Source organism: Natator depressus, chromosome 24 (assembly GCF_965152275.1).
Source record: "Natator depressus isolate rNatDep1 chromosome 24, rNatDep2.hap1, whole genome shotgun sequence".
Classification (NCBI taxonomy): domain Eukaryota; kingdom Metazoa; phylum Chordata; order Testudines; family Cheloniidae; genus Natator; species Natator depressus.
In genome coordinates, this window is record NC_134257.1 from 15,214,679 (window position 1) to 15,229,580 (window position 14,902).

Below are 14,902 nucleotides of genomic sequence, written 5' to 3' on the forward strand. Positions count from 1 at the left end.
GAATGGGAGTCAGGACTCCTGGACTCCTCCTAGGACTCCTCAGGACTCCTCTAGGGGGCCCCGGCTCTGTTCCAACCCCAGGGCAGGTGCCTGGCTGGCTCTGGGGGGTGGGGAATGGGACATGGGGCCTTTCCCCTCTAGGGGGAGCCAGCTCTGATCTGGCCCCAGGGCGGGGGACTGGCTGGCTCAGGAGGGCGGGGAATGGGACATGGGGCCTTTCCCCTCTAGGGGGCCCTGGCCCTGATCCAAACCCAGGGCAGGGGCCTGGCTGGCTCCGGGGGGTGGGGAATGGGACATGGGGCCTCTCCCCTCGAGGGGGCCCCGGCTCTGATCCAGCCCCAGGGCTCGGGAGCAGGTTGGGAGGATGGGCTGAGCACGTGCTGCTCAGGTGAGCTTCAGAGCGGTGGCTGCGCACTTCCTCCAAGGGGCGCCCAGCGGGGAGGGCTGGGGAGAGGGGGCTGTGAGAATTTGCCACCTGCCTTGTGACCTTTGCGGTGTCCAAACAAGCTGGGGCACCGTGGGGGGCGGCTGTTTCCTCATGACCCATTAATCATTGACCACCAGCCCCCAGCCCTAGGTGTAAAGTGCATGGGAACGTCCAAGCTTGAGCACCTGCTGCCCTGCTCGCCATGAAGCGGGCCGGCTTCGCGCTGCTGCTGCTCCTGCTGCTGCCCGCAGGTGAGGGCCTGGCTGTGCGTGTGCACGCATGTGAGCACGTATGTGTGTGCGTGCAGGGTTGTGGAGGGGTGTTGTGATTGTGTGCACGTGGGGGGGTACGCATGCGGGTGTGAGCATGCACGAGTGTTGTGCGTGTGCAGATTGGTGTGTCGTGCTGGTCTGTGTGTGCACGGGTGAGCTGTGCAAGGTGCGCGTGTCCTTTCTGTGTGAAGGGGGGGTGGGGGTGTTTGTATAGGGTGTATTGCATATGTGTGGGGAATGCTGTGTGTGGATGTGTTTCCATAAGCATGGGTAACTGTGTGTTTTCAATCCGTGTGTTTGTGTAAGCGCAGCTGTGTGGTCACATAGGAGTGTGTTGTGGGGGCAGGTGTATGGGGAATGTGCCAGCTCACCTGTGTGTGTGTGTGTGTGTGAGTGTGTGTACTGCTGGGGGTGCATATGTCTGCACGGGTTTAAATGAGCACATACATAGGAGCAGGTGGCCTGCTTCCGAGTGTGTCCTACCACGGGTGTGCATTGCTGTATGTGTGTCCGTACCCGTGTGCATGGGTGTTGCATCTGTCTGCATGTAGGTGTGTGTCATTGCTGTATGGGTGGTTGAGGGTGTGCAGTGTGGGTGGGATACAGTACGTGGCGGTCATCCCCTGGGTCTGTGTATTCCCACCGAGGTGAGCAGATCTGGGAGGCGGGGAGAGTGCGCTGTGTCCGTCTGGTCTTTGTGTGAGCCACACAGTGTGTATGTGCTTGCTTTTGAGTGCATACATGAGAATCTCTTTTATGTAATGTGAATCAGCCATCGCTGCACTGGAGTCAATGGGGCCAGATCCCAGCTGGGGTCAATGGGCCGTAGCCCCGTTGGAGTCAATGGGGTCAGATCCCAGCTCAGGTCAATGGGCCGTCGCTCCGTTGGAGTCAATGGGACAGATCCCAGCTGGGGTCAATGGGCCGTAGCCCCGTTGGAGTCAATGGGATCAGATCCCAGCTGGGGTCAATGGGCCGTAGCCCCGTTGGAGTCAATGGGGGCAGATCCCAGCTCAGGTCAATGGGCCGTCGCTCCGTTGGAGTCAATGGGACAGATCCCAGCTGGGGTCAATGGGCCGTAGCCCCGTTGGAGTCAATGGGATCAGATCCCAGCTGGGGTCAATGGGCCGTAGCCCCGTTGGAGTCAATGGGGGCAGATCCCAGCTGGGGTCAATGGGCCGTAGCCCCGTTGGAGTCAATGGGGTCAGATCCCAGCTGGGGTCAATGGGCCGTAGCCCCATTGGAGTCAATGGGGGCAGATCCCAGCTGGGGTCAATCGGCTGTAGCTCCGTTGCCATCTCCACCCCCCACTGATCTCTGCCCCTCCCACCCTGCAGCCTCTCCCCGAGAAGATCGGATCATTGGGGGTACCGAGTGCCCAGAGTTGGGGCACCCCTGGCTGGTTCTCCTCTACTACTTTGACCAACACTACTGCTCCGGCATCCTGCTGAACCAGGACTGGGTGCTCACTGCCGCCCACTGCAAGTTGAGGTGGGGGAAGGAGGTGGGGTGAAGGGAGCGGGGCCTGGGTGGACAGGTGGGGGGAGCTGCTCTGTGCAGAAGCTCAGCTTGGGACACCCCAATATACCCATCAATTCTCCATGCAGCGTCCCAGCTGGGATTGAACCCACGCCCCAGCACAGCACTCCTGGGGCTACAGTGACACCCCAAAGGGCGCGGGAGAGCTGGCTACCCAGCCCCCTACACAGCCAGCCCCATAGACACCCATCATCCCTCTACCAGCCCCCTACACAGCCAGCCCCATAGACACCCATCATCCCTCTACCAGCCCCCTACACAGCCAGCCCCATAGACACCCATCATCCCTCTACCAGCCCCATACAGAGCCAGCCCCATGGACAACCATCATCCCTCTACCAGCCCCGTACAGAGCCAGCCCCATGGACACCCATCATCCCTCTACCAGCCCCGTACAGAGCCAGCCCCATGGACACCCATCATCCCTCTACCAGCCCCCTACACAGCCAGCCCCATGGACACCCATCATCCCTCTATCAACCCCGTACAGAGCCAGCCCCATAGACACCGTCATCCCTCTACCAGCCCCGCACAGAGCCAGCCCCATAGACACCGTCATCCCTCTACCAGCCCCACACAGAGCCAGCCCCATAGACACCCATCATCCCTGTACCAGCCCCATACACACCCAGCCCCATACACACCCATCATCCCTCTACCCAGCCCCATTCACACCCATCATCTCTCCACCAGGCCCATACACACCCATCATCTCTCCACCAGGCCCATACACAGCCAGTCCCGTACACACCCGTCATCTATCTATCTATCTATCTATCTATCTATCTATTGACTGCAGTGTGTATGGGGATGGAGAGATGATACATAGATTTTGAGGTGTGTACAGGGATAGACAGATAGATAGATAGAAGGTAAGTGGGCAAGTAGGTGGGTCAGATGGAAGGTAGGCTGGTAGGGAGGTAAAAGGGTAGGGAGGTGGGTCAGTGGGAAGGTAGGTCGGTAGGGAGGTAGGAGTGTAGGGAGGTAGGTTGGTCAGTGGGAAGGTAGGTTGGTAGGGAGGTAAGAGGGTAGGGAGGTAGGTGGGTAGGTGGGTCAATCAGAAGGTAGGTTGGTAGGGAGGTAAGAGGGTAGGGAGGTAGGTGGATAGGTGGGTCAGTCAGAAGGTAGGCTGGTAGGGAGGTAAGAGGGTAGGGAGGTAGGTTGGTAGGTGGGTCAGTGGGAAGGTAGGTTGGTAGGGAGGTAGGAGTGTAGGGAGGTAGGTTGGTAGGTGGGTCAGTGGGAAGGTAGGTTGGTAGGGAGGTAAGAGGGTAGGGAGGTGGGTCAGTGGGAAGGTAGGTCGGTAGGGAGGTAGGAGTGTAGGGAGGTAGGTTGGTCAGTGGGAAGGTAGGTTGGTAGGGAGGTAAGAGGGTAGGGAGGTGGGTCAGTGGGGAGGTAGGAGTGTAGGGAGGTAGGTTGGTAGGTGAGTCAGTGGCATTGTAGGTTGGTAGGGAGGTAAGAGGGCAGGGAGGTAGGTTGGTAGGTGGGTCAGGCAGAAGGTAGGTTGGTAGGAAGGTAGGTGTGTAGGAAGGTAGGTTGGTAGGTGGGTCAGTTGGAAGGTGGTTGGTAAGAGGGTAGGGAGGGAGGGTCACTGGTTGGGGGTCACTGGTGGCAGTCGCTGTCCCAACAGCCAAGAGTGCATTTCACTCTGTGTGACCTGCAGGGATGACTAAGATCTGGGTGAGGAAGGAGAGCTGAGAGAGAGCTGGAGCGGGAGTTGTGGTGCAGGGGGATCAGTGGGGTCAGTGGGGAGGGGGGCGGGGCTGAGTCAGAGCTGGAGGGGGCTGCGGGATTAGCGCAGCTGCGGGGGGGGCTGTAGGGTCTGAGGGGAGGCTGGGGGGGCTGCGGGGCCTGGCTGGGGCTGTTGGGCCTGGGGGCCTCGGGGTTTAGGGGCTGGGGTGGACTCTGAGGCCTGGGGGTTGCAGAGCGTTGGGAGGGGCTGGGGGCCTGGGAAGGCTGCCAACTTTCTAATAGAAAAAACCAAACATCCTAGCCCCGCCCCTTCCCTGAGGCCCTGCCCCCCGCTCACTACATCCCCCCTCCATCGGTGGTTTGCTCTCCGCCACCCTTACTCACTTTCACTGGATGAGGCAGGAGGTTGGGGTGTGGGAGGGGGTGAGGGCTCCCTCTGGTGGTTCAGGCTCTGGGATGGGGCCAGGGGTGAAGAGTTTGGGATGCAGGAGGGGGCTCCAGGCTGGGGCAGAGGGGTTCAGGGTGGGGGAGGAGACTCTGGGCTGAGGCAGGAGGTTGGGGTGCAGGGGGTTGAGGGCTCCATCTTGGGGTGCAGGCTCTGGGGTGGGGCTGGGGATGAGGGGTTTGGGGTGCAGGAGGGAGCTCTGGGTTTGTGGGGACTCAGGGCTGGGGCAGGGGGTTGGGGTGCAGGCTTACCTTGGGTGGCTCCCGGTCAGCAGTGCTGCGGGGCTAAGGCAGGCTAGTCCCTTCCTGTCCTGGCTCTGCGCTGCGCCCCGGAAGCTGCCAGCAGGTCCGGCTCACAGGCGGAGACACGGCAGGCTGCTCTGTGCACTGCTCTTGCCCGCAGGCACCGCCCCCCAGCTCCCACTGGCCAGGAACCGCAGCCAATGGCAGTGTGGAGCTGGTGCTCGGGGCGGGAATAGCGTGTGGAGCCCCGTAGATCCCCCGCCTAGGAGCTGGACCTGTTGGCCGCTTCCGGGGAGATGTGGGGCCTGTTGAGGGGGCTGCGGGGGCTGGGGAGCCGCAGGGCGTGGGGGTTGCGGGGCCTGGGGAGGCTGGGGGAGCTGGTTGTTGTAGGGGCTGGGGAGGACTATGGGGCCTGGGGGTTGCGGGGGCTGGGGAGGACTCTGGGGGCTGCGGGGCCTGGGGGGGCTGTGGGGGTTGGTTTTTGGGAGGCTGGGAGGACTGGGGGTTGCGGGGCCTGGGTGTTGTGGGGGCTTTGGGGGCTGTTGGGGCTGGGTGTTGAGGGGCTGAGGGGCTTGGGGATTTCAGGGGTTGCAGGGGTTGGGGGGCTAGGGATGACTCTGGGGGCTGTGGGGGCTGGCTGTTGGGGGGCTGGGGGTTGCTGGGGCTGGGGGGCTGCAGGGGCTGGGGAGTACTCTGGGGCCTGGGAGGCTGCAGGGGCTGGGTGTTGGGGGGATGGGGAGAACTCTGGGGCCTGGGGGGCTGTGGGGGTTGGGTGTTGGGGGGCTGGGGAGGACTCTGGGGCCTGGGGATTGCGGGGGCTGGGCCCGGCCAGCAGCCCGGGACTCTCTGTTCTCTGTCCTCAGTCACATCCAGGTGCGCCTGGGGGAGCACAGCCGTGAAACGAGCTCGGGACACGAGCAGTTCTCAGCCGCCCAGGCCATCATCCCCCACCCCGGGTTCCACGCCCTCACCGCCGGCAGCCGGGACTACGAGAATGACGTCATGCTGCTCCGCCTGTCACCCCCGGCCGTCTACACCAACTACGTGCAGCCCCTGGCGCTGACCGACAGCTGCCCCCCAGCAGGGACCCTCTGCACTGTGATGGGATGGGGCACCGTCACCAGCCCCGCCGGTAGCGGACCCCAGTCCTGCTGTGGGATAGCAGGGGCTGCGGGTCGGGAGTGAGGGGCACTGGCAGAGCTGGGGTGGGTGGAGCCCAGGGCTGGGCTAGCGGGGGATGAGTGAGGGGCACCGGTAGAGCTGTGGGGGGCAGCCCAAGGAGGGCTAGCAGGGGCTGCGGGTCAGAAGTGAGGGGCACCAGCAGAGCTGGGAGGTGGCAGGGCTGGGATAGCAGGGGGCCGTGGGTAGGGACTGAGGGGCATGCTACCCTCCCTCCCCTATGGCCTTGGCCAGCCCTCGTAGAAAACTGTCACCCCTTCCCTTCCAGAGACGTACCCTGATGTCCCCCAGTGCGTGGACATCAACATTGTTTCCAACACCATCTGTGAGGTCGCGTACCCCGAGAAAGTGACTGAGAACATGCTCTGTGCTGGGGTGCTGGTGGGGGGCAAAGACTCCTGCCAGGTGAGGGGGGCTTCTCCTGGGGCCAGATGGTGAATGAGGGTTGGAGACACTGGCATGGCAGTGGCTCCATGGTGTGCCGAGGCTCTGTGTGGCACGGTGGGGCTGTCTCCGTAGCATGGCGTGGCTGCATCTCCACGGCTCTGCGTGGCATGACTGTGTCTCTGTGGCTCTGCGTGGGGCGGCGGCTGCTCTGTGGCCCCATGGGGCGTGGCTGCCTCTCCATGGCGCCGCATGGCATGCTTTGGCTGCGTCTCCGTGGCTCTGCGTGGCCGGGCTGCGTCTCCGTGGCCCCACGTGCCGTGGCTGACCGATGACTTTTCTGTGACATCTCTGCAGGGCGACTCTGGGGGCCCCCTGGTCTGTAACGGGAAGCTGCAGGGCCTAGTTTCCTGGGGAGATCACCCCTGCGCCCAGTCCAACAGGCCTGGGGTCTACACCAATATCTGCAAATACCTAGCCTGGATCCAGGAGACCATGGAGGAGAACTGATGGCCCCGGGGGCCAGGTGGGGCGAAGGGGCTAATTACTGACGCCAGCCTGGAGCCGGGTTCAGAAGCGATGGAAACACAATAAATCATCTGGAACTCGCCTCTGCTGCCCTGGCTGCTCTGCAAGGCCCGCTCGAATAGGGCAGCGTTTATAGCCCCTGGCCCCAGGCGGGGACTGGCTGGCTTGGGGGGTCGGGGGGAAATGGGACATGGGGCCTTTGCTCTCTAGGGGGCGGTGGGCGGGCTGGCTGGCTTGGGGCGGGGAATCGGACCTGGGGCCGTTTCCCGCTAGGGGGTGCTGGCTCCGATCCAGCCCTAGGGATGGGGGCTGGCTGGCCCAGGAGGGTGGGGAATGGGACCTGGGGCCTTTCCCTCTAGGGGGTGCCGGCTCCGATCCGGTCCCAGCCCCACAGTCAGAGGGCCACCTTCGAGACGTTGCTTAAAACGGGGGCCTGGCCCCTGTTTGACCCCCTAGTGGGAGGGCTTTTGGGGTGCAATGCCACGCAGGGCTACACTCCAGGCCCTTTGCCACGGGGTCTTGGCCTTTCGTTTTCCAACAGGCTGGGCTCTCGGTTGGCTGAGAATGTCACGTGCCCATATCCATCGTGTGCGTTGGACCCGCCCTCACCCCCCAGCTGGGTTTGGGCTGCTTGGGGCTGTGATGTACCAGATGCTAAACTTCTGGCCTCTTTGTGCCCCCCGCCCCACTAGAATCCTTCCCATGAGCCTCGGCCCAGCAACTCCGGCCTCCTAGCAGCCTCCTCGGCTTGGCACAGAAGATGCCCCACTGCCCCCCCATTATTGATCCCATATGGTACGTCCCCGATTGCCCCCCTCCACTATGGCCCCCACTTGGTACATGCCCCCACTGCTTCCCTCTGCCATGGTCCCCACTTAGTATGTCCCCTCACTACCCTCCCGCTCTATGGCGCTCACTTGGTACATGCCCCACTATTCCCCCCTGCTATTGACCCCATATGGTACATTCCCCATTGCCCCCCTCTGCTATGGAACCCACTTGGTATGTGCCCGCTGCCCTGAGGGCCTCGGCAAAAGTCACACACCCAATTCCCACCACCGAGGCATTGGTTCAGCACACAGGGAAACTGAGGCACACACACTATTAGTATAGGACAGAAAGACTTACATGCAACATAACAAGGTGAATAAAACCCCACTTCGTCACATCTCTCCCCGCTCTGAGACCGAACTGGGCGGGGTCACTTTAGCCAGTGGCCTGGGGAAGTTCCGGCCCCCCTCTCCGGGACAAAGCATCTGCTATAACACTGGCACTCCCCTTAACGTGGGCCACCTCCAGGTCGTAACCCTGAAGCTGGAGACTCCACCTCAGGAGCTTGGCGTTAGCCCCTCTCATCTGGTGTAGCCACGTCAGGGGAGAGTGGTCAGTGCACACAGTGAAACGCTGCCCACATAGATACAGCTGCAGCTTTTTAAGGGCCCACCCCATGGCCGGGGGTTGCTTCTCTAAGGCCGCGTAGTTCTGCTCCCGGGGAAGCAGCTTCTTGCTCAAGTACACGATGGGGTGTCTCTCCCCCTTCTCATTAACCTGCATCAGCACCGCGCCCAGCTGTGTCTGAGGCGTCAGTAAACACCATGAAGGGCTTGTCAAAGTCTGGATTTACCAGCCCTAGGCCCCTGACCAGAGCCTCCTTCAGAGCACAGAGAGCCCTCCGGCACTGCTTGGTCCAGACCACCTTGCCTGGCTTTCCCTTCTTGCATAGCTCAGTGATGGGGCTGTTGTACCAATAAATTAAAAACCAGCAGGATCTTATTAAAGGGAAAAAGGCAAAATACCACATTTATTGTGAATACAGAAAGAATCATAGTAAGCAGTTAGTTACATTCCATTCAATCTCATCTTTATTCACTCATTCATTCATACACACACACACAGGTTCTGCAAGGTTGTTATCATAGTAAGCAGTTAGTTATAGCTATAACATTCCATTCAATCTCATATTTATTCACACATTCACACACACACACACACACACACACAGGTTCTGCAAGGTTGTCATTATAGTTACCAGCCTTAGAGTTGCTCATGCCAAGCCACTGGCCAGGTGGCCTGGACATGAGGAGGGAGCAGGGCCTTGTCAGATGCTCATCTGATGCTCCTGGAAGTTGGTTTGCAGAATCAGACCCCAAAATTCTCACTTTTTTAGAGTCTATTTTTATAGGAATTTCTTCCTATGCCAGTCTATGGGAATTGCTTCATCATGCTGTTGCTGAATCAATCAGCAGATAGCACATTCCTGACGGCTCCGTGCTGCTAGATGTTATCTTGTTCTTTGGTTCTCCCATTCTTGAGGCTGTTGGGTGGATTCCAGTCTGCCCTCCGGGGTCCTCTGGTTATTTCCACTTGACGCCTTCTTCAGCCGATGGACACTGGATTCTTAGGCTGGCACCTCCCTGATCATTCAGTTCTTATCCACACCAAGCATCCATCCACATCCATCCTCTATCTCTATTTTAATCACAGTTGTTAATACAACAAAAGGGCGGGGAGTCTCTGGGTGCTGTGTCTGTTGTTAGAGTATTGCTTTGAGTCTCTCTCTCTGTGAATTGCTTTGAGAACAGACTCTGTCTTAGAATGTACTAACGCAATTAGCAGCTTGCAAGTTTCACACACAGAGGGAGAGAAACAGTACCAAAAACCAAGAGACCTCTTAATTAGTAATACCCTGGAATTTAAACTATGGGGAATCAAACTCATTTGTGATTTTAATACAGAACTTCTTTAATATGATCCAACAGGGCGGCTATGAAATGAAAGTGGGGCACTACCTCCGATAGTGCCCCGCCATCCCAATAAAGGTCTGGACCTGTTTCTTAGACTGGAGAGCGGGCCAGTCTCTGATCACCCCCACCTTGGCTGGCTCTGGCTTTAGGCAGCCTCTCCCCACTTTGTGGCCCAGGTATGACACCTCTGCCATCCCCACCTTGCACTTTCCAGCTTTTATAGTCAGTCCTGCATCCTGGAGCCAGTCCAGCATTTGTTTAACCTGGGAAACATGGTCCTCCCAGGTCTGGCTAAAAACACAGGTATCATGAATATATGCCAGGGCAAAATTCTCCATCCCCTCGAGTAACCAGAGTCCTGACTGGCTTCGTATGGAGCAGTTCCAGAGCATTGGTCCTGTGACTCCGTAACAACTGGTGGGAGAAGTGAGATGAACTGCACCCCGTGGACGGAGCATCCTGCAGTAAGTGACTGGGGAGCAGTAAAAGGAAGAGGGATTAGCGAGAGACGGGCGTGCTGAACGCTCCGAGAGGTGCGGTTCCAGGAGGTGGAGGAGCCTATGGCTTAACCCCGAGAGAGAGTGGACCCCCGAGAAGGGCTGTCGCAGTGAAGGGTTCCTCCCATGGATCATAGGGAGATGAGAGAGCACAGGCCTGTGAGTCCGTGACCACATGGGAACAGCGTGGAGATGGCCTATGAGCATCTCCTCAATAAGGACCTTGTAGAGCTGTGCAGAGAGAGGGCTGTGCATTGGAAAGCTCACCAAGGCGCAGCTAATTGCTCAGTTGGAAGAGGAAGATCGCTCTAAGGAACCAGGTCCTGACCCAGCTGGGGCCGTGAGAGAGGCTGGGAACAGCCAGGCAACCCCAGGGCCCACATCGGTTCCTGACCCAGCTGGGGCCGTGAGAGAGGCTGGGAACAGCTGAGTGTTCCGGAGACCCATGCCCCCGACCAGCAGGGGGTCTCCACCAGGTTCCCCGTCGGTGGATCTGAGACGGATGGAATTGGAGCTGACATTGAGGCGTCGGAGGACCATGAGAGACAGGGGAGGCATGAAGCAGAACAGCAGGGAGACAGAGGCCGCAGGAACTGGCGATGGCTGAGCTCCGAGGCAGAGGGACCCATCCAGGGGTGCGTTGGGTGCCAATTCTGCAGGAAATCTCGACACTAAATTGCTGCCCCAGGTTAAGGAGCGGGGAGAGATAGACGCCTGTCTCGCGGCCTTTGGGAAGGCTTCAGTTGGAACCAGGCTGACCCTGTGGAAAGGCTCCAGTGTCTAGCCCCTTCCAAGGCCATAGAGCTGTTTAGCCAGATGGGCAGGGTGGCCAACTAGCTCTCGCTCCTGGCCCCAGCATATATGTCTGCCTGTGCTCTCCTGGGCTCCGGCCCCTTGGATCCGGTCTGGAGAGCTGTGACCGCGGGCAGCGAGAGGGAACTGGTGTCACTCTCCTCTCCAGCTGCTGAATTCCAGACCGAGCTGCAGAAGGATCCCTCCTTAGAGAAGCTGAGGGAACTTGCTGTCCCCGGTGCAGCGAAACCCCAGGGGGAAGGCTGCCGGGAAAGAGTCCTGTGGGAGAAGGGGTTCCTGTACCGGGAACAGGCTCCCCCAGGGGAAGCGGAACCGTGGGGGATCCGGAGGCAGCTGGTGGTTCCCCAGAAGTACCGCCGCAGGCTGCTGTAGCTGGCCTGCGACGTCCCGCTCTCGAGACACCAGGGGATCCGGAGCCCCAGGCAGCGGCTGCTAAAGAACTTTCCCTGGGCTGGAGTCTGCGACGCCGTCCAGCAGCACGGCAGGTCCTGCGACCCCTGCCAGAGGGTGGGGAAGGTCCGGGATAAGGGTAAAGCAGCCTTCAGGCCCCCGCCCATCATAGAGGAGCCTTGTCAGAAGGTGGCCATGAAAATCGTGGGGCCCTTCAGCAAGGCGACCAGGGCAGGGAAGAAATACATCCTGGTGGGGGTGGATTTCGCTACGCGCTACCCCGAGGCGGTGGCTCTGTCCTCTATCGAGGCAGACACCGTGGCAGACGCGCTGCTGACCATTTTCAGCAGAGTGGGGTTCCCCAAGGAGGTCCTTACAGACCAGGGGTCCAACTTCATGTCAACCCCGCTCCAGTGTGGCATCCAGCAGACCTGGACCTCGGTGTATCACCCTCAGTCCAACGGGCTGGAGGAGAGGTTCAATGGGACTCTAAAGATGATGCTGAAAACCTTTATGAACCAGCACCCACAGGACTGGGACAAGTATTTACCCCACCTGCAGTTTGCATACAGGGAAGTGCCCCAGGAACCCACAGGGTTCTAGCTGCTGCATGGGAGGAGAGTGAGGGGACCCCATGACTTGGTGAGGGACGAATGGGAGGGGAAGGCCTCTCCCGATGGAGAATCCGTGGTGGAGTATGTACTGGCTTTCCAGGAATAGCTCACTGAGCTCATGGGTTTGGCCAGAGGAAACCTAGCCAGGGCCCCAGGGAAGCAGAAGGTCTGGTACAATCACGCAGCGCAGGCCCGCTCCTATGCTACCGGGAACCAGGTGTTGCTTCTCATTACCGGAAGGAAGAACAAGCTGCAACCTGCCTGGGATGGCCCATTCAAGGTCATCAGGCAGTTAAACGAGGTGAACCATGTGGTGAAACCGTCCAACCGGGCACACCGTCACCGGGTGCACCATGTCAACCTGACAGAGCGGTACTGTGGAAGGGAGAGGCTGATGCTGGTTGTGTGTGGCCAGTGGGAGGAGCAGGGAGACGATCCCTTGGCAGATCTATTCCCTGAGACAGGAGCCGGCCCCCCGCGGGAGTCAATCCCCCTCTCTGCACAGCTAACCCCTGCCCGGCAGGCTGAGATCAAAGAGGTACTAGTTTGTATAAGAAGCTGGTTTCCAACCGCCCTGGGCTCACTAACCTGGCTGTCCAACCGGGTGGAGACGGGAGCCGACCCTCCCATCAGGTGTTCCCCATTCAGGGTCACTGGGAAACCTGCCTAGGCCCTGGAGAGAGGGGTCAAGGACGTGCTGGCTTTAGGGGAGATTCAGCCGTTCTCCAGCCCTTGAGCCTTTCCCGTGGTGCTGGTCCCCAAGAAGGACAGGCCGATCCTCTCTCTGAGCATGCTGTCGGAGCAGTCAGCATCCCTGTTCTCACCGTGCGCTTCCTACAGCGAGTCTGCCTGGGCAGGACCCCTGGGGAAGCCAAAGGGGACCCCTGGGGAAGCCAACGGAAACCAAAGGGCCCTGCACCCCAACTCCACAGCCAGCTGTGACTCTCAGCCGGCATGTAACACAGAAGGGTTATTAGTTGACAGGTACATAGATTAGAACAAAGCTTGTTAGCACAGAAATCAGTGACTTTCAACCAAGTCCATCTTGGAGGAACCCAGGCCAGATGCCCTGGACTCCCCCTCTTCCAGTCTGCCATAGCAGACTGCCCTGGCCCCTGCTGCCTGGCCTCCAACATGCCCGTTCTCCTCCTCCAGTCTTTGTCCTCCTTCCCAGGCAAAGTGTCACCTGGTCGCCTCCCCCTCCTGGGTCTCAGGTTATGAAGGGCGTTGGCCATACCTTAGTGCAGGCAGCTGGGCAACCTCACCTTCCCTGAGGGCCTCAGCAAAAGTCATGCACCCAATTCCCACCACCTAGGCATTGGTGCAGCACACAGGGAAACTGAGGCACACACACTTAGTATAGGACAGTAAGACTCACATGCAACATAAGGTGAAAAACCTCACTTTGTCACAGGATCCCATTTGGTACATTCCTCACTGCCGCCCTCTGCCATGGACCCCACTTGGTATGTCCCCCCACTACCCTCTCCCCTGCTATGGACCCCACTGGGTACACGCCCCCACTACCACCCCATGCTATGGGGGGCAGAGTTAAGGGTGTACAAAGGGAAGATTGTGGGGGCAGCGTTAAGGTTTAAGGAGTGGAGTTAAGGTTAAGGGAGCAGTGTTACTGTTGAGGCAAAGTAGTTAAAGTTGAGGGAGTAGAAATAAGGTTGAGGGGACAGAGTTAAGGTTGAAGGGGAAAGTTAAGTTTGTGGGGGCAGAGTTAAGGTTGTAATACCTCATTGTGGGAAGGTGAGAGCTAGCGCTGTACTGTTAGGTAACTTCACTTTCCAGGTCCTCTCTGTGTGGGGGGCGAGGCACATGTGCTGAATGTGTGTAGCCCAGATGGTTTCACAACAAAACATCAGCTGTGCAGAAACTATGATTTCTATTGCAACAATGCCCCAAGACCCCGTTGTGCTGAGCCCCGTGGGAGAGCTCCACACCCTGGAGAATTCATAGTGTAATTACCTGGGGCAGACAAAGGCTGGGAGGGTAAACAAAGGCACAGAAAGGGGAGGTGGCACTGTGGGTCCATAGCAGACTGGGGGATAGATCCCAGGAGTCCTGAGTCCCAGACCCACTGATCTAATCACTAGACCCCACTCCCTCACCGAGCTAGGAATAGAACCCAGGAGTCCTGGCTCCCAACCCCCCTGGTCTAACCCATTAGACCCCACTCCCCTCCAAGAGCCAGGTGAGAACCCAGGAGTGCTGGCTCCCAGCCCTACCTTCCATCCACTGTCCCCTACCCACTAGCCCACACCAATTGGCCTGCAGCCTCCTAGATACTGGTGATCCCCACCATGGAGTCCCCCGAGAGTTCAGGGGGGTCAGGAGCCAAAACACCCCCCCACACACATACACACACCCCCAGCCACAGGGAACTTTTCGGCCCGGCATCTCATCGCATGGCCTGGTGTGCAACCTGCACGCGCTGGGGTGGACCACTGGCTCCCCCTACTGGGCCTCAGAGCCTGTGATTGGCTTGGCTAAGTCAGCAGGCCCTTAGCACCGGCTGGGGAGGCAGGCGCCTGCTTGGAGGGCCATGGTTTGATCCCCACCCAGGGATGCCCTGGCAAGTCGGCACCATTCCCCAGCCTGAAGGGGCAGCTCCCTGCATGCAACTGGCCAAAACCAAGCAACGCCGCCCCAGCCAGCAGGTGGCACTCCTGGGCCTGGGGAGAGGAAGGGTGGGGCAGTGGTTAGAGCATTAGCCAAGCTGTCACAGTCAAGGCCCTGCTCTGCTGGCCTCCCTGTGCCACCTTGAGGAAGTTACTTAGCCTCACTGTGCTTCAGTTTCCCTCTCTGTAAGGGGGGATAAAAGCACTGCCCTACGGGGCACATGGGAAGGGGAGGGGAAACATGAGTGAGGTGGGGGGTGGAATCGGGGCCCGAGTCTCGCGCAGCGCAGTGCATTCGGGCCTGGGAGCAAAATGCCGCTAAGCCTCAGGACCGAGCCAAGGAAGCAGAGACAGCACCAAGCTGGCCTGCCCCAGCATGAGTAGTGTCTCTTATGTGCATTACGGTAGCCACCCCAGCTGAGATTGGGGCCCCTTTGTGCCACATGCTGCCCAGGCACACACAGCGAGGGACAATCCCTGCCCCAGCTGAGATCGGGGCCCTGTCGCGCCAC

General features: G+C 59.5%; 1 protein-coding gene across 1 annotated transcript; it reads left to right on the forward strand.

Annotated features, from left to right (window-relative positions):
* The first annotated feature begins 519 nt into the window (after nucleotides 1-519).
* Nucleotides 520-6,782, forward strand: LOC141977204 (trypsin-like). The gene is made up of 5 exons (XM_074938570.1): nucleotides 520-678; nucleotides 2,037-2,190; nucleotides 5,478-5,746; nucleotides 6,062-6,198; nucleotides 6,535-6,782. The coding sequence occupies exons 1-5, from the start codon at nucleotides 630-632 to the stop codon at nucleotides 6,685-6,687; spliced, it is 762 nt and encodes a 253-aa protein (XP_074794671.1). The 5' UTR covers nucleotides 520-629; the 3' UTR covers nucleotides 6,688-6,782.
* Nucleotides 6,783-14,902: the final 8,120 nt, after the last annotated feature.

What these genes read in the sequence shown, in the direction of transcription:
- LOC141977204 (XM_074938570.1), top strand. Translation starts at nt 630, where the DNA reads ATGAAGCGGGCCGGCTTCGCGCTGCTGCTGCTCCTGCTGCTGCCCGCA. An exon ending in CACCGTCACCAGCCCCGCCG is followed by an intron (nt 5,747 to 6,061) that starts GTAGCGGACCCC and finishes CTTCCCTTCCAG; the next exon opens with AGACGTACCCTGATGTCCCC. An exon ending in GGGGCAAAGACTCCTGCCAG is followed by an intron (nt 6,199 to 6,534) that starts GTGAGGGGGGCT and finishes ACATCTCTGCAG; the next exon opens with GGCGACTCTGGGGGCCCCCT.